The following is a 21308-nucleotide window of genomic DNA, read 5'->3' as shown; positions in this document are numbered from 1 at the left end:
GCTCTTCTGTTGGGAGGGAAGGATGCACACAGGACTTTGTGTATCTCATTATGATTTTTGTTCATATTTTTTAAACATGGTATAATGCAGAAAACTCAACGTGTTAATGCTTCCTTGCAGACATTTTGTGATATCTTTATGAAAAGAAGGGATAAATGATGAGATATAATTATCATTGCAGATATCCTGGTATCTTGTACTTCTGGCTTGCAATTGGGCTTTGGATGTGGATGTTAATAGTGATGCAGTTGCAGAAGTTAGAGACCAAAGGGATTAAGCAGCAATCCACAAGAAGCTGTATGAGTGATGCTCATGGCCAGCTGATCTATTCATTCCTTCAGTCAGTGCTGCACTGACCTGCTGGAGGTTACCTTTGGTAGACAGGCACACAAATCTCTGCTCTCTGAGAATCTCAGCAGTTTTTGAAGGGAAGAACTATGGCAGGTGGGTGACTCAAAGGCAGTCATATGGTGCAGGTAGTTATTTGGGGTGGAAGCATGGTGTGATGGTGGCTTGTACTTTATACGTGTGGTAGGTCTCTCACTTCTGCTGGGCTGGGTGAAATATGGCCCAACATCACAATTAGGGTATAGAAATAATTGATTTTCAGTGTGTGGTGTGAGAGCCTCAGCATGAAAATCCTTGGCTTTGTACTTTCTGTGTTCAAGAATGGTCAACTTCTATCTGTAAATTCTGCACTAAATTCTGCTTGGATGCAGATGCAAGTCATGTCTCAGCAAAAGATTTAAGCATGTGCTTACCATTAACCTTATCTAGTCTAAATCATTTCAAACTATACCTGTGTTTGGGTCCTTTTTGTTGCATTGCAGCCCTCGTGTACTCAGTTCATATGTGCAGGTTCTTGACTCCCAATGCAGCATAAATTCACACAGCTTTTCTCACCATAGGGTTGCTTTTCTGCATAATCTTAGTTGGAAGGACATAAGGTAAGGCATAATGTACTGCAGATGGCTGGGAACACGGAGTTCTGAAGTTGTTTAGATGTGTTAGTAATCTGAATTGCGCTGGAGCATTTGCTGACAGCAAAAGAGACAGGAAGGAGAACTTACAGTTCAGTGAATTGTCTATATAGGATGAAGAGTTCATTTTGAAAATAAACAATGTGAGTTGATGTACATCACAGTTAAGGGTTCATTTTCTTATGGACTGCAGCTTACATAATAGTGGCCTCTGAAATCTCGTGTGAGTTTAGTGTAGAAGTGTAAGGTGCTGCAGTAGGTGGCATCACTTTACCTGCTGCTGGTGATGCTGAAAGACATGCTGTTCTTTCTTAGGAAGGGAGAGCTATGAAGCCGCCTGTGGGGAAAGTGTGTCATTTGTTTAAATCTGACGTAAAAGCAAACTGATGAACAGAAAATATATAAAGAGATAGGTAAATAGGGAGGGAGGGAGAGAGAGTGTGATAGGTTGATAGATAGATAGATAGACAGATCGACAGACAGACAGATAGGTATCACAGAATCACAGAACTGTAGGGGTTGGAAGGGACCTCCAGAGATCATCGAGTCCAACCCCCCTGCCAAAGCAGGTTCCCTACAGTAGGTCACACAGGTAGGCATCCAGGCAGGTCTTGAACATCTCCAGAGAAGGAGACTCCACCACCTCCCTGGGCAGCCTGTTCCAGCCCTCTGTCACCTCTGTCAAGAAGATATTTGAAGCAGATTTCCAATATAGAAGTGTCATATAGAACCTGTAATTATAGATAAAGTAGTTACAAAACCATCAGTTACAAAGCAACTGGTATCTCTGCCACTCTTTGGGACATCATCCTTTGCTGTCACACCAGAACTTCTCCCCATGCATGCTCTCAGGAGGAGTGCCTGTAAACAGTTTCTGTAATTTTCGATGACTTTTTTCAAACTCCCTACTTCAGTTTACCCTGTTTTTGTTTGCTTGCTTGTTTAACTGAAAGCTGAGTATTGAACCTATTTTAGTTTTGCTTTTCCGCACAAGGCATAAAATGTTGAGCAAGATTTTTACTAATTACTAATATATCAGTTTACCAGGAAAAGAACATTTTTAGTTAAGGTTTTATTGCAATGATAAATTTTATTGACTGTCAGAGAATAGCTGATATCCAGTTACAGCTCAGCATCATAAACCACGTCTGTGGACACTTGATAGTGAATATGTGCAAATGCTGCTGATGGCAGTCTGAAGCTCATTCCCAGCCCTGTATTGCTCTGGACCAAGCTAAAATAACCACATAGCTCTAGTAGAGCTGCAAGGATTGGCTTTAATTTTGTACTGTGGATTACTGCTTGCTGCTCTTTGCTTTAAAAGTCATTAATTTCCCACAGCAGGATGGCAGGATCCCCAGATTTCATTCCACTCTTTGTTGTTTGGTGACCTCTTGTAACTTTTCCACTTCATTTTATCTTTAAAATAGATACAGCACTTCTTCCTACTTGAGAGGGTAAAAATGATAGTAATGAGTGAGTCACTGCATTGTTCCAGGACTGTTGAAAAAAAAAAAGAGACTGTTCTCACTTTTGTCCACCTCTTCTTGGCAGTCATTGCTCTCCTTTTTGTCTTTCTTCCTCTCACCTCTGCCCCATCCCATTTCCACCTGACCTGCAGGCATGCACCGTGACAACCAGAACGTTATCTCCCATTTTTGCCCCTGTCTTTGTTTGTACAGACACATAGCTGATTATCTTAACAAAGGACCGAGCATTAATTGATATTTGAACAGTTCTGAGCATGTTGATGTAACTCCTGCTGCAGAGTCAAGAGCTCAAAATAGCTAATTGCTCCTGGGACTTGCCAAAGTTAAATACATAAATAGGACATTTTTTGCATTTTCATTGGAACAGAATTTGCTGAAACAAGGCATAACTGTGTCCTGTAAGGAAGCGATTGCAGAGGGTGGGTTTTGGGAATAAGAGAAGGTGAGCTGAACATTCAGACCAAACAAGCTGATACATTTCTTCAAAATTTCTTCTCATGCAAAATGTGCAAGAACACAACACCAAGCTGTGACATTAGATTTTAATTAGATTTTAAAACATCAACTACCATAAAAACCTATTTAAAGGGGAAAAAAAAAATGTTGGGTGGCAGCATCCTGGTTTGCTGCTCTGATCACCTTCAGGGCACAAGGGGCATCCGTTTCTGTGGTGAGTCATCTGTGTTCTTGTTTCAAGGGTGGCTCCAGCTGGCCACATCGTGCACATTAACAACAACAGATAAACTTGCACCTGGGTCATAGCAATCCCCACTATCAGTACAAAATGGGGGTTATAAGAATAGAGCAGAGCCCTGCTTAAAAGGGCCTGGGAGTACTGGTGGATGGCAAGCTGGACATGAAGCAGCAGTGTGCCCTTGCAGCCCAGAAAGCCAGCTGTATCCTGGGCTGCGGTCAAAGCTATGTGGCCAGCAGGGTGTGGGTGATCCTGCCCCTCTGCTCTGTGCTGTGAGGCCTCACCTGGAGTACTGCATCCTGATGTGGAGTCCTCAGTGCAGGAGAGACATGGATGCTCCTCTGGAGCATCCAGAGGAGGATCACAAAAATGATCCAAGGGATGGAACAGCTCTCCTATGAGGACAGGCTGAGAGAGCTGGGGCTGTTCAGCCTGGGGAAGGCTCTGGGAGGATCTGAGAACGGCCTTTCAATATCTGAAGGGGGCTGTAAGAAAGAAGGGGACAGTGTTTGTGGTGATTAGACATCTGTCTGTGGTGATAGAACAAGGGGATATGGTTTCAAATTAAAAGAGGGAAAATTTAGGCTGTATTTTTACACAAGGGTAGTGAGGCAGTGGCACAGGTTGCCCAGAGAGATGGTGGATGCTTCATCCTTGGAGACACTCAGGGTCAGGCTAGAGAGGGCTCTGAGCACCTGTAGGTTCCCTGGGCTATATCAAACATGGCCTTGCTAGTCAGTCAAGGGAAAGGACTGTCTCACTCCACACTGCAATGGTGCAGCCTCACGCTGAGAACTGTGTGCAGCTTTGGTACACAGTAAACAGTAATGATGACTTACTCATTTGGATGTTCATCTTTTTTAAATCAAATGTTGTACACATTCGTTGATGTGTACATCACTGTGTAGTGAAAACTCTACTGAAAACACTGAAAACTACCAACAGTTTTTTACACTGCAAAGAGTGACGACTTTACTTGGTATTTATTACTCTTAGTGGTAAAAATGTATTAGGAGCTTCCCTGCCAGATGATGTTTATGGATCTGAAGAAATTTCATTGTTCTTCCTGTGTTTTTCTATATAACAAAGATTCAATGCATTTACCGGTTCTCTCAGTTTGTGTAAATTCAGGAGAGGCTATATTGCATTTGGAAACTGTGCTATGCTTTTTCTGCTTCTCTACACATTTAATAATTTCACGCATTTAATAATTTCATGCATAGTTCTGTGTGACAGCTTCCTATATTTTAGGATTGATAAGCATTGAACTTTTAGCCCGCCCCCACTATAAGCACTTTGTTTCTTCCCAAATTAATCTCTCTTCAGTTCTTCAAGAAACAGCATCTTGCACCCAGCATTTCTTTAAGAGTTTCTTATAAGTGAGCCATTGAATCATTTGATTGGAAGAGACCCTTACAGGTCATCTGGCCCAATTACTCTGTAGTGGACAGGAACATCTACTCCTCAAAGTGGGATTCCCACTGGGAATCCCATCCAGCCTGACTTCGAATGTCTCCAAGAAAGGGGCATCTCTGTGGGCAACTTATTCCACCTCCACCCTGGGCAACTCATTCCAGTGCCTCACTACCCTTATTGTAAAAAACTTTTTTCTTGCATGCAATCTAAATCTCCTATTTAGGTTTGAAACTTATTTTCTTGCTTTGAGATATAAGATCCTTGAAGTCTTTAAACTTAGCATATCAGTCTTCTACTCAGTATAAGCTCTGGGCAGCCTTCACATTACTGATCTTCACTTTACTTCCCACAATAGCTACAGATATTCTCCATATCTGACTTTACTGCCTTGTTACTCTTAGCTGACTTTGTCTTATGGAACTTTCCTACATCTATGGCTATTTATCAACATTTTAATTATAATGACAGCTTACTGTGGGAGAGGTGCCCACTGACATTCAGACTGGATACTAATTCCAGGTTTGTTGTCATGTAGCCTTATCTAGAATTTTAAAGGCCCTTTTCACTCTACTGCTTAATCTTCCAGCTGTTCATTTACATGTACAAAACTAGGAAGCCACGATGTCCACTTCCCTTTGTTTCCTGGTATGGGTAATCTCTTACGGTGCACTAATTTCAGTTACCACAATGTGTCTGGTGCAGATAAGTAATACTTCAACTTTGAAATAACCTCCTGTTCCTATCTGTTCTACTAATTAATTCTGTGATGGAGCCCTGTTTACCTTCTTTAAGAAACACTGAGATGTAATCAATCTAGCAGAAGCATTTAGTGCATTGAAAGTGTGTGGTTGAATTCCTGCAATCAACTTTCTCTGTAACGTTTTTAATATTCCAAAAATATGATGTTTTTTGGACTCCAGATTCCAAACCATTGACTATTCCTGTTGTTAACAAAAAATGTCGCTTTCAATAGGATGGAAGAAGTATGCAAGAAAAGGAAAGGTCTCTAAGGAGACACTTGAGAAGTAAGAAAGCGTTATTTGCTTTATTTGTTAGCCATGAGTAGCAGTACATTTTCAGTTGTGAAAACCAAACAAACATAAATCAGTTCACAGAGCTCAGAAGGCGTAAGGTGAAAGTGTCAAGAAAATAGCTGGTGAAAACTGTGAAGTTGTAGAAAAAGCCTTTGTAGAGAAATATGGCAACTGAAATTTTCAGTGCATTTGTGTACAGGAAGATAAGCATTGGGTCAGTTGGCATTAGTTCATCTGGGAAGATTTTTCTTACCTTTTCAGACTTGCCTTGAGTAGGATTTCAAAACCTAATGTTCATTTGCTAACAGATCTGAGTTGTCCCATCTATAAGCAGTCAAGATAAAAGAGTTTTTAACTTCTGGCCAACTATTCCGAAATCTGAAAACAAGGTGAATTCACAGCTTAGTTGGCTAAAATCAAACTGAAGTTAATTAATTATCTGTGGCCTGTATCTTGGCAGTATGAGATGAAATTAGCTTAGTCATGATGATTGGATTATTAAAAATTGGTGGTAGGTGGATGGTTGGACTAAATGATCTTAGAGGTCTTCTCCAATCATAATGATTCCATGATTATTAGAGTAACACGAGTTCCTTCATCTGTTTGTTGGGTCCACGCTTGTTTGATTAGCACTGTCATGACTGTCTGATTTCTCACCATGGAAAAAAACTTACGGTTGTATGGCCTTCCCCAGGACCAGAAGAGGGAAATCCTGCTCAGGTAGAAACAGCAACTCCAATTGCTTGTCAATAACAAAGAGACTTTCTCTTTCTCTCTCTCTCTCTCTTTCTCTTCCCTCAGAAGCAGACTGAGAAGTAGATGTTGGCCTCGTAGTCTGCCTCAGCTGTGCTTTGCCCAGTGGAGGGGTACTGACATACTGCTGCTGCTGCGGCTGCCTTCTACAGGTCAAAAGTGAATCCTGGGGGATGCTGCGTGCCTTCCTTTTCACTGGTGCAAGATAAATAGGCACAGCCAACTGAGCCAAGAGGTGTAACCTAATCTGGTGGCAAACTCAGCAATTAGGCTGATTTAATACTGTAAAAACTCCTGCAAAACCACCCACCCTCTGTAATGCTCACTGCAGGCAGTGCTCCTTTGTGTTGGAGCTGAACCACCCCCACTAAAATCTAGGTGTTACCAGCAGTGCTGCATGGATTTGACAGTTTGAAATCATATTTCCAGCTTCTGGAGTAGAAATACCTCTTTTCTATTATACAATGCACTTTCAAAGTATGATAAGTTATCGTTAATAAAATTTACATTTACAGTTTTTCATCTTTTTAGAGTATATAGTATACCTCAGTATATTAAGTCTAGGGTTTTCAAAAGACATTTCAATGTCCTTTGAGTTCTTTGGGATGTTGGATGCTTAAATCCCTCAGGCTCATTTAAAATATATCATCATGTAATATTTCAGCTCAATTTTCTTTGCACATGATTAAAAGATTCTGTGTGCTAGATCCTCAGAAAAAATGGGAAAAGGACCATTTATATAATTTTACCAATTTAAGGAAAATAAATGAATTAGAATTTCTAAATTAGACTCAGTTTATTTTACTTACATTCCTTTCTTGACAGCCACATGAAACTTTAAGTGCTCTCAGGAAAACAAGATGAAGTGACAGAGGTTTAAGATGTCTGTGAAAACAGCATGTCTGCAATTCTGAAGAATTTGACTCATTTATGAATGGCTAGGTTCATTTTTTGTAGCATACCTGAATGCAGGTTAGCTGCATTTAGATAGCAAGCCACCTTAGAAATGCCTTCAAGGTGCATCACGTTCTATGAGTGCTTGTTCTTACATCAGGCCGAATCTATGGTTTGCTGAGGTACTCATACCCATTAAAATCAAGTAAGCAAGCTGATAACATATTTGGGCTACATGTGTTTTTTGTAGTAGCAGGAACACATCATTTCCAGCTTCAAAAATGTATGATAACCTTATATTGGAGGTTACCTGAAGTAGCCTATGACAGCTGGCCATAAGGTAACATAGAGAAAATGTTCTTCATGTCAGCATGGTTGTTGGAGATAGGCTCTGCAGAGCAGTGTGTGTCCACGTCATGCAGTACTTGGCCCAGGGCCTCCTGTGTCTTCTTTGTGCTCTCTGTTCTCCCACAGCCTGGTGCTCGTAAACACACCAAGGTCTTCAGCCCAGCGAGGACTCTGTGCAGCCCAGTACTGAGAAGTTCCACTGGCACTGGCTTTCATGCAAGAACCCAGAATGCCTTGGTTGGTGCTGTGCATCTTCCCCGTGTCTTATGGTGTCTTTAAGTACCATTACATGTTTTCTTATTCTGAGTACTTAAGAGTCTAGAAAGGGGATATGGACCCAAGTTTTCTCACTTGTAAAAAAGGAAGTGGACTGGCTTGATTAAGGAGTGAGGAGCCATTTTCTTTTCATTTTTTTACCCCTTGACTCACGAACAATTTTCAGGGCAACAGCTCAGCTTCAGTTTCCCATTCTCCCTTCTTTCTAATCTGGTGAGGAATTGATACTTTTCTAAAAGGGCTAATAAAGCTGTTAATCAGATGATTGAGTTTTGCATGGAGGTTTCTGGTTTAATTCTTTCCAATGCCTACATGTAATGGAAACTCAGCAGATTATCATACTGGTAGTATCAAGAACCAGCAAGATTTCCAGTCTTTACACCTTTCAGGACTTTTCTAGCTCAGAGTGCTTTTGTTCTGTGCCATTTTGCTGGTAAGAAGCCATACAGATTTGTCATTTTTCCTCTCTGAAGGAAGTGGTGTGTCTCATGGTCGAGCCGCTGTCTTATTAGCACTGAGCATAACCTTGCAGAACCAAGTCTTTTTATTAGCAGCAGATGTTAAGCAGTCCTGTCAGAATGCCAGGGTTTATTTGATAGTGGTGATAGTTTGATACCATACCTACCTTGAATAAATCTGGCTTTTTGTTAAACATCCAAAGTGTCATTTGCATGCTGGAGAAATGTGCTAATTTTTCTTTTTTTTCTTTTTCTGGAGGATGTGATTTGTTGAGAGTGGATGATGACATTTTGATGGGTACTCTGAAATCGATCAGTGGCAGATCTGGGCATGTTTGAAATGTTTATGTTTAGAGGATTAAATAGCTAATAACTAATAAGCATTGATGAGGAAGAAAGAATTGAAAGGCTTGGATACAAGATGATTCTTCATTTTGGAAATAGTGTGTGATGTTATGGGATTGGCTGGTATTGCAGAATCTCTGTGCCATTACAAATTAAAATGGTTTTGATGTTGTTAAAGTCAGCAGTTCCATATTCATCTTCTGTGTCAGAAAAAGGCTTTTATGTGACAATCAGCTCACTGGGACATTATTAAATCATTTAATCCAGTTGTTTGCTGAGTTCCATGCCCTGATTTCTTATCATCACGAAAGATTATGTATACATCAGAGAAACAATTTTTTGATGAGCATATTTATTTTGCTTGTAGAGCTTATAGTGCTTGTGTTTTGCTTCTACCTTCATTTCCACTTAATCCAAAGAGTTCATTTGAGTAATTGGTTTCCAGTGCCTAGCACAAGGCCAAGCCTACCAGAGCCTTCCCCATGTCCCTGTCCTCTCGGGACTCGAGATCTGTCAAATGCATTTCTGCTTTCTGTGTGCTGGTTTACATGCTTTAGCAAATACAACATGGTTGTATCAGCACAATGTATTCATCCTTGGCTTCTGTTTGACACTTCCATTTGCAAAATTGCTACAGCTGGAGTTGTGAGCAAATGATTTCTTTATTATTCATAAGCAGCAGGTGCTGCAACAGCCTTTTGGCTAGAGTTGTACTCTCTTGGTCCATGGTTTCTATATATTTGATTAGATGGTGTCGTGCTGCTCAGATGGGATGCTAGTACTTCAATAAACGTATTTTGTTACACAATCGGCTATATAGTGCATTATCATTATTATTTCCATAAATCACTTTTAGTTGACAGCTTTTTGTTGCCACTTGGGATTTTTCCAGCAATAATTTGCATCTTTTTTGTCTGGTGTCTTAAAAGTATTTGGAAGTTAATATAGTGTGGACTTGATTTTACAATAACTGGTGCCCTCGTGGTTAAGCTAGAACACATCAAGCAGCTATCCAAGCAGGACTGACATATTTATCTTGATTCATATATCATTTATGTCTTCAAGAAATGTTCTTCCCAAGATCCAGTACAGCAGTTTTAGCACCCGCCTGCGGGGTGTGCATGCCAGTGTCATGGTGCTAAAAATCAGTTGCCTGTCCCCAGCAGAATGGTGGAGAGCAGTGCAGCTCATTGCATGGTGGAAGGGCCAAATGATGTTTCTGTGAAAGGTGGCCCCTAGCACACATCTGGGGCATTTGCCTCAACCTTTCCCATCAGCCCAGCGTGTGTCCAAATTGCACCCTACTCTAGGGAACCTGCTGCAGCAGGGGGTGGGACTAGATGATCTCCAGAGGTCCTTTCCAACCACTATGTTCTGAAAATTCCCACTCCTCTAAGAAAGTGAGTTGCTTCTGCTACAGCCTCTCCTGAGGGCTTGGCGCTCACATTCATATGCAATTCTGCTTGAGGAAGTGTTGGCTTACAGTGCTGTAGTCCTGCTTTAGCTCTGCACAATGGGCCAATGCAGAGGTGACTTGAGCCAAAAAGCCCATGCATTCTTTCTGAGCTATAGAAGATCTAGTGGAAGAGGAATCTGAGAAGAAGCCTGGGTCGGATTCAGCTACTGGTGATTTCTGGCCTGGAAGTGACTACCTCACATGGCCCCTGTGGGCTAAAGGCAAACCAACTTCAGCTGTGTCTCCAGCAGACCTTCATACTGAGTAAGGGGCTTGTTTGTTTTACAGTGAGATTGCCTTGCAGAAAGGACAACAGCTATAGCCTGCTCTACCTATTCCAGCTGTGCTTTCCCTGCTACTTTACAGAAATGCTCAAGCAATATTCTTCTGTGCTCAGAGTAGGAATTTTCCAATATCTCAGTAAAGATTTTCACTAAATAAAAGGTAAACAAAAAGCATGTTTGTATAGATAGATATTTACTGTATGGATAACAGAGCAGTCAGTTCATCTGACAGACACATGCAGATGGCTGTCCATATGGGGACGAGCCCATAGCAGGCACTGGCAGTGTGTCAGTGCAGGCAGAGGAGCGGCTGCTGTTTGGACTGGAAGCAGGCTGGGCAGCTCCCACCTATGAGCTCACTGCTATCTGGAAGAATCAGCTCAGCCTTCGCTTTGTTTAAAGATTGGGCTAGTTTCATTTGCAGGCTGCTTTGCTCAGAGCTGTTAGAACTATAACTTGAAGGGAGAGTGGGTGATGCACATTTAATTGCTGGTTTGAAGTGAGAATAACCTCCTGATTTGGGCATGGAAGGCTGTTGAAGAGAAAAGTAATGGACCAAGAGGTGCATCCAAGGATGACGTTAATGGGACTGCTTCCATTTAAATGGTAAATGGTACCTGGAGCAGGGTGATGAAAAATATGAAGAACACAATTTTGAAAGTCATTTTGGCCACATCCCTCAGACAAAAGGATCAGGATGACCAGATGAGCAGGCAGGCTCTGGTGTGCTGGGTCATGTGTGTTCCTGTGCTGCATGTTCTGCTTGTGTGAAGGACAGCTCTGAACTCACTGCCTCCACTGACAGCAACCCAGCCTGGGAGGACCAAGCTGACCTTAGCAAGTCAACTTAGATATTCCCTGTGACTTTTTGTGATGAACTCTGAATCTGATGAACTTTGTAAGGTGGTGACAATTCTTAAGACATGCATGTATTGTCATCCTGAAACATGCGATCTATTTGAAGGAAATTATTAAACAAAAAATATCTTTTTCTTGCAGGTGCTGTTTCAGAAGCTGTCTAAGGAGAAAGCAGGTAAGACATGGCATTACTTCTTCAGTGTTACTTGGTGACTCATGCAGATGTATGCATTGATGGAAAACCTATGAGAATTGCTGATATTCCAAGTTTTATTTATTTTGTGCACTTGCCATGATTACTTTCATGCCTTCAGTCATGAAGAAGACTTACTTGGTTCTTAGGAAAGCTGATAATTCAGCAACCTTGAGTTTACACCTTGAAACATCAGCTCTGTGTTAACAAGGGTAACACAAAATATTTGTTCCCAGTGTCAGGGAGAAGCAAGGCACTGAAAGGCTTGTGGTGTGCTGATGTATGTGAGTGAATCCTCTTTAGAAGAGGCTGGTGGTAGGCTCCCTCTGCAAAATCATATAAAATGTAAATGCAGATAATATAAGCACTGTTCCAGCCTTGCCCCCAGTGGCAGAGTCATGATGCATCCATCATTCACCAGCATGAGCTCACTTGCAGTCGATGGGATTGGCAATATTAACAGCATTGGAATGTTTGACTGATATGGGAAAATGATTTATTTACAGCTGACATCCTGCAGGGTACTGGGATCAGAGCAATTGGCAGAGTTATAAAAATTGATACGCTGACCTCCACTTCTGTTAGCAGGCCAGGAGCTAAGGAAAGGTTTGGGCAGGCAGCAATGTTCACAGAAGTCCTGATTCAGCAAGCTACTTAACACGCAATTAAGCCTGCATTTGACAAATCCAATTCATTGCAGGGGAGAGTAAGCAACTGCTTGAATGATTTGCTCAATTGAGGGTAAATGTCCTTATTAAGTTGAAATAAGCACAATTAGGAACTACAGAGAAAAGAAAATGCTTCCCAAAATGTGAGATTACTGAAAGTTAATAACAGCCCCACAGCCCTGCAAGAAGAAATGTCCCCAAACTCTAAGGAAATCCTCATTCCCACAGAAGCTTTTGCCAGCTAGCACTACTTAAATAAATCACAAAACAGCTGACCTCTGGAGCTCCCCATTTCCTACTTCTTTTTCTGTCTCATTAGTCAATGTGTATGCAGTGTGTGTCAATTAAAATGAAAGCAATTGGACATCTTTGTTGTAATTATCCATCTGTCCCCAGATGACTTAGCAAAGCCAGTTTGCTAACTCAGTGATTTCTCCTTGCTCAAAGCAGCACTTGCTGCTGCTCCGAATGGCACCCTCAGCTCTTTCCAAGGCCAGCACAGCCCTGTTAGGAGCAGAACGAGTCCCTTTGCTGCCAGCTTTGCCAATGCAGGGGCTGTGCTACCAGGAGTCCTGGCCTAGAAACTGAGCAAAAACACAGGCAACACTGTGCTCAGGTACTTCACGTAGGTCAGTACATACATGGAGGCTGCTGAACATAGTATAGGTTTAAATATTTCCTTTCAAGTGCGGTGCACAGTTATTTTTTTCTGCTTCATAGGGTATATGAGTATTCATTCCATGATGACATTTGCCAGTGGAAAATATGCCTGTGCTTTTCCAAAGCTAATCAAATTCCATCAATTTTGAGATTGATTTAGCAATTTTTGATTGTTTGCATTGTCTGGATCAAAACCTCTTTGTGACAAAGACAGATGGTTATGTTAACAGCGCTCCTGTTTTTGACTGTGATAAATATTTGAATTGTTTTGTGATAACATAAATTTGGTCACTGAAGAAGAGATGAAGATTAGCACCCATCCAGCAGCTAGAAGATGATAGCTGAAAATTTGATAAAAATTGATAGCTGCCAGCATGAAAGAAGAATGTCAGGTAACTGGTTTGGTTTGGTCACAGAGGTTGAACTTTACTCACAGAAATTGAGCTGGTAATGAACTTATCAGTTAAAACACTTCAGGCAGAAAATGCCAATTCCTTCAAACTGAAGCACTTTGCAGGAAAGGTTTGCATTTGTGAGTTCTTTTTTGCAGCCATTTCTGTATGATAGGTGTGCACTTCTTGACATGGGATCTTGGAACAGTGTTCAGAGGCAGAGGTTTGATTTCTTTTTTTTTTTAACTTTGAAAAATCTGGGCTTTGAAATATGAGTTATGTTAAAGCAAGGCATGATTTAGGTTACAGCCAACATATTATTTAAATTACCAAATTGGCAAAAATTATGTCTAAGACTGAGGAAGAGAATTCCTTTCAGCTCAGCAGTTCACAAATTTCTGATACATTCTCTGCCTTCTGGCTTTTTTTCTGATTCGGAATTTCCCATGTGAGAAGAATCCCCTTCCTGCCTGTATCTGCCATGTGTAGAATGCAGAACTCTCCTCCTCAAGCTCAATTATTTTTTGCACCACATGCACCACATTTAGACTGCTGGCATTCTCTCTCATTTGGTTTTTGTTTTTGGTTTTTTTTCTTCCTTTGAGCAAAATAAATGACGCATTTTATGCTTCCATTTCCTCAATTTTTAGTGGGTGTTTGCCTGTGTGCCTGTGTATTAACCAGAATGCTTGGATCTCCTTCAGATAGGCTTGCCGTTAGGCTGCAAGTTAGCAAACTATCTGATCTGCTTGGAAGTAGGAGACAGCCTACTACCTGTACTCCTTGTGCATGGCGACAGGAATGTTAAGTTTTACAAATAAATAAAAAATATCCTGTTCTGTGGTTTTAGCAAGACCTTTTAAAATGCTGGATTAATTCACTCAACCCCGCCAGAGTGAACGCGGCTCTCTTGATGCTAAAGTTTTTATTCTAACCACTGTCACATACTTGCTGTCATTGATGAGTGTTGCCCTTAATAGGACTGCTCCACTTCCATCACTGTGCAGTATAGCACTCTGTCCCAGTTGTCATTGCCAATGGTTTTCTTCTCATACTTCCAGGCCCATAACACCTGGCACAGGGCAGTCTTTCACCACTGTCCCCTGGCCCCATTCTAGATTTGTTACTCAGGTGCTTTAATTGCCTGCTGTGGTGCTGTGGAGAGCACCTTGGTGAGCTGCTCCTCTTGCCATAAGATTGCTGAAGAAATGCTGTTTTTATCCTATGGTAGTCACTGTTAAAACCTGACTGGCTGATGGTATGCATTCTTACCCTCTCCTGTTACACCTCTTAGTAAAAATTATTCAGCTTGAGCATTCTGGCTGCCTGGTATATTTTAAAGTTAGCACTGCATAGCTCAAGATGACCAACACAGAGCACGCTTCATCACTGGTAGGGAAAAATGAGCTTTTACTTTGCTAACAAAAATTTGAAGTCAGATTAAAAGCTGAAACATCCTGTACTTCAGTGATATGTATGAAGCACTAAATATAGCAGCGTGCTGGTGTATTTGCTGATGCATGGTAATGTAGTCTCTAGCAGAGCAGCAATGGGCTGGCAGGGAAGATGGTGCACTGCAGTAATATGATAAAGTCCTCAGGTGACCTTGGCCCCCGGGTATCCTTGATTGATGTGTTATGAAATTCAGATGGAGGCAGATGTGGTTCCAGGGCTTAACAAATAGCTTGATCCTGCATTATTTGTTTAGGCACAATGCTAATGGACTTCAAGAAGAGATCTCCTTTACTTGAGAAACTAAAACTGACCTATACAGCAGCTGAATGACCACTGCCCACAAAAGGCCTGATTCTAGGAGCTGGGAGGAAACTGCAACTCCGTCTGATCTTTGCTAGATGCTGCATGTCTCACCAGGTCAAACCCAACCAGTGTTTCCTAGTGACTGCATGTTTTTTTGTTTCCTTAGTCATATAAAGACTTACCTTGATGTTTATATTTTATCCATGCTACATTCCCCAGGCAGGAGATACAGGTTGACTGCAGCAAGGAAGACTGAACAGGAAAATGGATAAGGCTCACAGAACCATCCTCTGTTCTGGGGTTTTCTTCTTGCTCTTGTGGCAATGGAGAAGGTGGTTGGTCTCTTTGAGCCCTTTACCTGATATGGAAGCCTGCAGTTGCTGGAGGTGGAGCTGAGGTTATATCCATGAGCTTCCCTGTCCTACCCTCAGAACAAGAGAGCAACAGTGGGGTTGAACACTGCATTTCCTCCTAGGCTGAGATAGTACTTGTGACTTATGCTACTGTTATTCCAAATACATAAGTTTACCCAAGATGAAATTCTGGTGTTACAAACCAGGGAAAATAAAACCTTATCATCCAAAGCTCCTGTGCATTTACTAGAAAGGTGAATGAGGTCACTTGGATGTGTTTCCAACATGAAAACAAGATGCTTACTTTGGCTTGAAAAATTATCAGGCTCTTCTCCCCACAGTAGTACAGTGAAAATAAATTAGTGAATAGGCCACCACATGTTCAGTGGCCTTGGCCTGTTGAATAACTACAGTCTGTATGGCTCAATTTAGAAGCAAGTAACTTGGTCCTTCTGCTGCCAGTGCATGAGAGGGTCCTTTCCTTTGGCTTCTGTTCAACTCCTGTGCTTCTGTTCCATTTGGCTCCTAATATTAAGCAGTAAGATTGGCTCTTCCTGCCTTTATGTTCCTTTTGGAATCAATAATGACAGAACAAACTCCTTGCTTCTTCTGAATAGGAAAATCTTTGCTTTCCAGCTCCTCCTGTTGTACTGAGGCACTGAAGGCAAACTGTGGTCTTCAGCTCTTGCAGTGGAAATGAGTAAAATAATAACCCTTTATACATATTTCAGGATACTACTATTTCTAAAAAATGAATAAAACTGTTTACTGTTTTACTATGTGAGCTTTACATAAAAGTTTGAACTATTAAGAAATACTTTGAATCTTACATTGGAAACTTCACCAACAAAACAAAAAAAGTAATGTGTAGACATTTTATACACATAATGATACTCAGTGCCTTTCTAAATATCTTCCTCCATTTCCCTACTCAACATCTCTTTCTGTAACTTAGATTTTTTGTCAATATTTGTAATAAAGAAAAAGAAAAATATTTGAAAGACTACAGCTGGTAAATCTTAAAAATAATATATCTTCTGTCATTGAAAATGTGTAGTGAAATAGACTTAATAAGAACAAAAAGTGTCAGGATGAAGATATTACTAACAGCTTTCCTACTTTAACTCATTTTTCTTTACACCTTGGACTGCTGAAGAGTTGAACACTAAGCTGATAGATGGATTCGGGTTTGTATCTTCTCTTGGGACTTGGAAATTTCTGATGGTATCCTTGCTGGAAATGATCTCATACAATTGATAAATTGCTCCAAAGTTTGGCCTTTTGTTGAGTAGGAGAGTACTGCTCCCAGCAGCTGAGGTCAGTCAGTGGGCTGTAGGCTTTTCAAGTCAAACAGCCATATTCAGCTGCACTGCATCTGAGAAACCAACTCTCTTTAAGCTCAGGTTTTCCAAGAGGCATGGAAGAGGACACGTTTTGGTGTTTAACATTTATTCCAATTGTAACAAAAATATCTGGAAAATTTTCATTGTATAATAATATGTATATATATATATATATATATATATATATACACAAATATATATATACATATAAAATAGATCTGTTTTCTATTTCCAGCAGGCCTTTCTCTCAGACCTCTGATAACTGCAGCATAAGCTGTGTACTTAACTTTACTTGCTGGGGAAAGTATGGCTTCAAAACTGTAAAGGTTAAACATTTCAAAGTATGGAGGGTATGAAGTAAATCGTTACTGTTTTATAGTGCTGACTGAGCATTACAGCTCTGAGAGATGCCTGGAAGAATCAGCTGTGTAGAAGTGTCCTCCTGACACAGGCCTTGTGCTCCAGTGGTCCCAGTGTTCCTCACCAGACAGCATCACTGTTATCCTAGCAATTATCTTGGTTCAGTTCTTGCTGTCTATTAGCATCAAATCCTAAGGAGTGGCTCACAGTGACAGTGACATCACTTTCCACTTTCACAGAGATAAGAGTTATGAACCCCGTTACTGCTTCTGGTGTTACTGCACCTGGGATCTTCAGGTGTGAGCCTCAGTACGTCGGCACTTAACTAATAACCTCATTGACTCAAGGCAAGCAACGACTGCAGGAGCCTCTTACTAACTGTGGTGGGACCACTAGAGGAGGACAAAGAATCATGCTGTGGTAACTCAGCTGCCTGGACAAATTCCTAAGAAACCACAGAGTTGCTTTTGCAAGCTTTTCAATTGAAATTCACCCAGTTTTTGTCCTTCCTGTTTTCTGTATTAGATTCCACCCAGGCCAGCAAGTAGCTAAGACAGAAATGCTCATACAGATGCTGTGCTGAATACTTACTGAGCACTCAGCACAAGGAAAACTCCCACCACGGTGTTAAAACGCAGCTGAAATGCAGTGCTAGGAGGAGGCAGGAGCTGCAAACAAGCACAACAGTCATGCCAAAGCCATCACATGCATCATTCCACGGCATGTAATGGCATTTATCACTTGTGAACTTGGCTTGGTGTCTTTATGAAGGTAGAGCAATAAGAAAGGCAGGTTCAAGAAAGCAGGTGGCAGAAAGGTTGCTTTCAGTGTGGGTACTGTTAAATGGCTCTGCTACTCTTCTGGTCTTGGTGCAGGGTTGGTTTTGATATGCGGGCTAGGAAGGTAATAGCCTTAGTCTTTTATTTGGAATTTGTTTCTATTAGGTACATACACACCCTGGAGTATTTCTTTGTTTCCAAGGACTCAACTCTAGAAGGCTAGTATGTATGTCAGGAAAAACTTTTTAAAGGTAAAAGTACAACATTTTCCCTGGTGTAATTCTTGTGAAAACTAATGGTTTTATACCAAGTTGATTTAAGCACCAATTCAGCCCAGGTACAAAATCAAGCAAGATGATTAAATAGTTGAAAAGTTGCCCAGCACACTCTGTGCCAGGAACAGGTCTGCCTGATTGCTGTGAAGGTTTTTAGTATCAGCTGCAAATTGATGAATAAGAAGAACTAGCTACAAAGTGCACATTGTTTGGAATTTAGATTGGGTGACTTCTGTGTGGAAATTTGAAAAGAAATGCTGAATTTATTGTTAAGCAATGTCGACTAAAATTCATTTACTCCGTGAAATAGAATTAGTAGTATATTTTTAATTACTCGGACAGTTACAGTTGTCATTGTATGAGGGCTGCTCCCCTTATTTAATTCTCTTGGCCCAGAGCATCAAGAGGCAGATGTTGGTGGTATGGCAGTAGAGGTTGAACTTTCTCACCAGTGCTCCATTACATTTTGTGGCTATGTGACAGCTAGCAGCAGAGGGGCAGTCTGATAGAACGGCCTGTGACATGGCATATGGAGCAAAGGTGTGGCATTGAGTTCCTCCATGTGGAAAAAATGGCACCCACTGATATTCATCGACACTTGCTGAATGTTTACAGAGACCAAACAGTGGATGTGAGAGTGGTGGTGCGTTTCAGCAGTGGTGACAGCAACAGTGGTCACCTCCCCTGCTGCAGATTTCTACAGGTGCAGAATATTGGCTCTTGTTGAGTGCTGGCAAAACACATAGCCACATTGCTCATGGCGGTGATTCTATTGGAAAATAGTGTTTTGTAGCTGAGAATTTGCTCAATCAAACAGTGTTATTCTGCTCTTTGTATCTGTTGCTCTTTCCATGGCAATAAATATGAGATATTACTTTCAGAGTAACCTACTGCTTAGTGGTAACTTACTACTAAAAAGTCTGCAGCTTCTAGGGGCTGTAAGGATTTCTCCTTACTTTAAATTCAGTCCTTCCTGTAACATGCGAGCATATGTGGTATGGAATTATCACTGAGATAACACTTGTTAGAGATAGACAAAGAGACAGAAAAATGGCCATCTGTATGTCTCACTTAAATTATATTGTTTGTTTTGGAAAGGACCTTAAAGCTCCAGCTGCCTGCCATAGGCAGGGATACCAATTCCAAATGATAATCATAAAATTATTTTAAAATTGCCTTAATTCTGTAAACCTGTTCTAGCATAGAACCTTGCAGTGTTTTCCTGTAGCATTTTAAGGATTCTGAATTTGAAGAACCTGATTCTGTGCTGATTGCAGTAACTGGCAACTTGGAGAGGGTAGGATCAGTCTTTTCATGATACATTTGCAGATAAAAAATAAATCATATCTGTTAAGATGTAAAAAGATGTATGATGCAGCATTTCTGCCTCGTATAATTCCACTAATCTGAGAAAATGGGAAGCTGAGAAACATTATGTTTCATGAAATATGTATTGTTTCTTTTACCTAAGTCTTAAAACTACACCTTACTTGGACTGCTAAGTTGTTTTGAGGCATGTTGGCAGTCTATCCTTCACAAACATCACAGCTTTATTTGTGAAGAGGTTATTTTCTTGCACTTTGGTTGATGGGCCAAGTGGTACCCTAGTTGTGATCCCCATCCTGCCAGGAGTTCTTTGCTGCTCATTTTGATTTCCATTGTCTTTTCATAGGTAAAGCAGACGCTCAGCACAGTCTGACATCACTAGCAGAGTGCGAATGTTGGCATTTTTTGTTTTGCAAATATATTTTGTGTAAAGTTCGCTGTTTGTCTTCTTTTCTTCTTGTCTGCTGACTAATGCATGCTTGTCTAAATCTTTGATTTACGCTCTCTGGACTCAGCAAAAATGTAAGGTGAATTTCCACAGTTAAACTCAAATTTCTCCCCTTGTGTATTTTCACCTACTTATAAGACAGAATGGATGCAGAACACTCAGTGGCTGGCTGATGAACTGGAGAACTCAAAATACTCAGTAGCATTTTAGAGCAAACTTTTTCAATTGCTGCTTTTGTTGTGCTATTTTTATTGTCTGCCTTGCTAGGGTGTGTATATGGAACACAGATGTAAGTAAAGTACATACTGTGATTCCTTAGGTATTGATAGACTTTGTGTATTATGATCACTTACCATAGAATCATACAATGGCTTTGATTGGAAGGGACCTCAAGGATCATGAATCTCCAACCCCCCTGCCACACGCAGGGCCACCAACCTCCCCATTTAATACCAGACCAGGCTGCCCACGGCCCCATCCAACCTGGCCTTGAACACCTCCAGGGATGGGGCATCCACAACCTCTCTGGGGAGCCTGTTCCAGTACCTCACCATTCTGTAAAGAACTTCCCCCTGACATCCAACCTAAATCTTCCCTCCTTCAACTTAAATTTCCCCTTGTCCTGCTGTTATCAACCCTTTCAAAGAGTTGGCTCCCCTCCTGTTTGTAGGCTCCCTTTAGGTACTGGAAGGCCCCACAACCTTCTCTTTTTCAGGCTGAACAAGCCCAGATCTCTCAGCCTGGCTTCTCTAACCTCCTGATCATCTTTGTGGCTCTCCTCTGGACCCTCTCCAACAGCTCTCTGTCTTTCCAGTACTGTGGGCCCCAGGCCTGGACACAGTACTCCACATGGAGCCTCGCAAGAACAGAGTAGATGGGAACAATCACTTCCCTGTCCCTCCTGGCCACCCCTCTTCTGATGGAGCCCAGGATACCATTTGCTTTCTGAGCTGCAAGAGTCAGCCGGGTCCTGCACTTCGGCCACAACAACCCCAGGCGACGCTACAGGCGTGGGGCGGTGTGGCTGGAGGACTGCGTAGAGGAAATGGACCTGGAGGTATTGATTGATGCTCGGCTGAACATGAGCCGACAGTGTGCCCAGGTGGCCAAGAAGGCCAATGGCATCCTGGCTTGCATCAGAAGCAGTGTTGCAAGCAGGAGCAGAGAGGTGATTGTTCCCCTATATTCAGCTCTAGTGAGGCCGCACCTCGAGTACTGTGTCCAGTTTTGGGCCCCTCACTGCAAGAAAGATATTGAGGCCCTGGAACGTGTTCAAAGAAGGGCAACAAAGCTGGTGAGGGGTCTGGAACACAGGCCATATGAGGAGAGGCTGAAGGAGCTGGGAATGTTCAGCCTGGAGAAGAGGAGGCTCAGGGGAGACCTTATTGCTCTCTATAACTTCCTGAAGGGAGGTTGTAGTGAGCTGGGGGTCGGCCTCTTCTCTCGTGTCATTAGTGATAGGACCAG

At 41.6% G+C, this 21308-nt stretch overlaps 1 protein-coding gene across 3 annotated transcripts in view; it reads left to right on the top strand.

The window, feature by feature from the left end:
* Nucleotides 1–21308, top strand: part of STARD13 (StAR related lipid transfer domain containing 13) — a 300978-nt gene that overhangs the window by 117886 nt on the left and 161784 nt on the right. For all 3 annotated transcript variants that reach the window (XM_042866988.1, XM_042866989.1, XM_042866990.1), the window contains exon 5: nt 11428–11461. In XM_042866988.1, coding sequence (XP_042722922.1) covers nt 11428–11461 — 34 coding nt within the window. The remainder of the gene's footprint in view (nt 1–11427; nt 11462–21308) is intronic.

This window comes from Lagopus leucura, unplaced genomic scaffold, assembly GCF_019238085.1.
Source record: "Lagopus leucura isolate 7727_CA_CO unplaced genomic scaffold, USGS_WTPT01 Super-Scaffold_100001, whole genome shotgun sequence".
NCBI classification, from domain to species: domain Eukaryota; kingdom Metazoa; phylum Chordata; class Aves; order Galliformes; family Phasianidae; genus Lagopus; species Lagopus leucura.
This window is presented reverse-complemented; position numbering and strand designations above follow the sequence as displayed.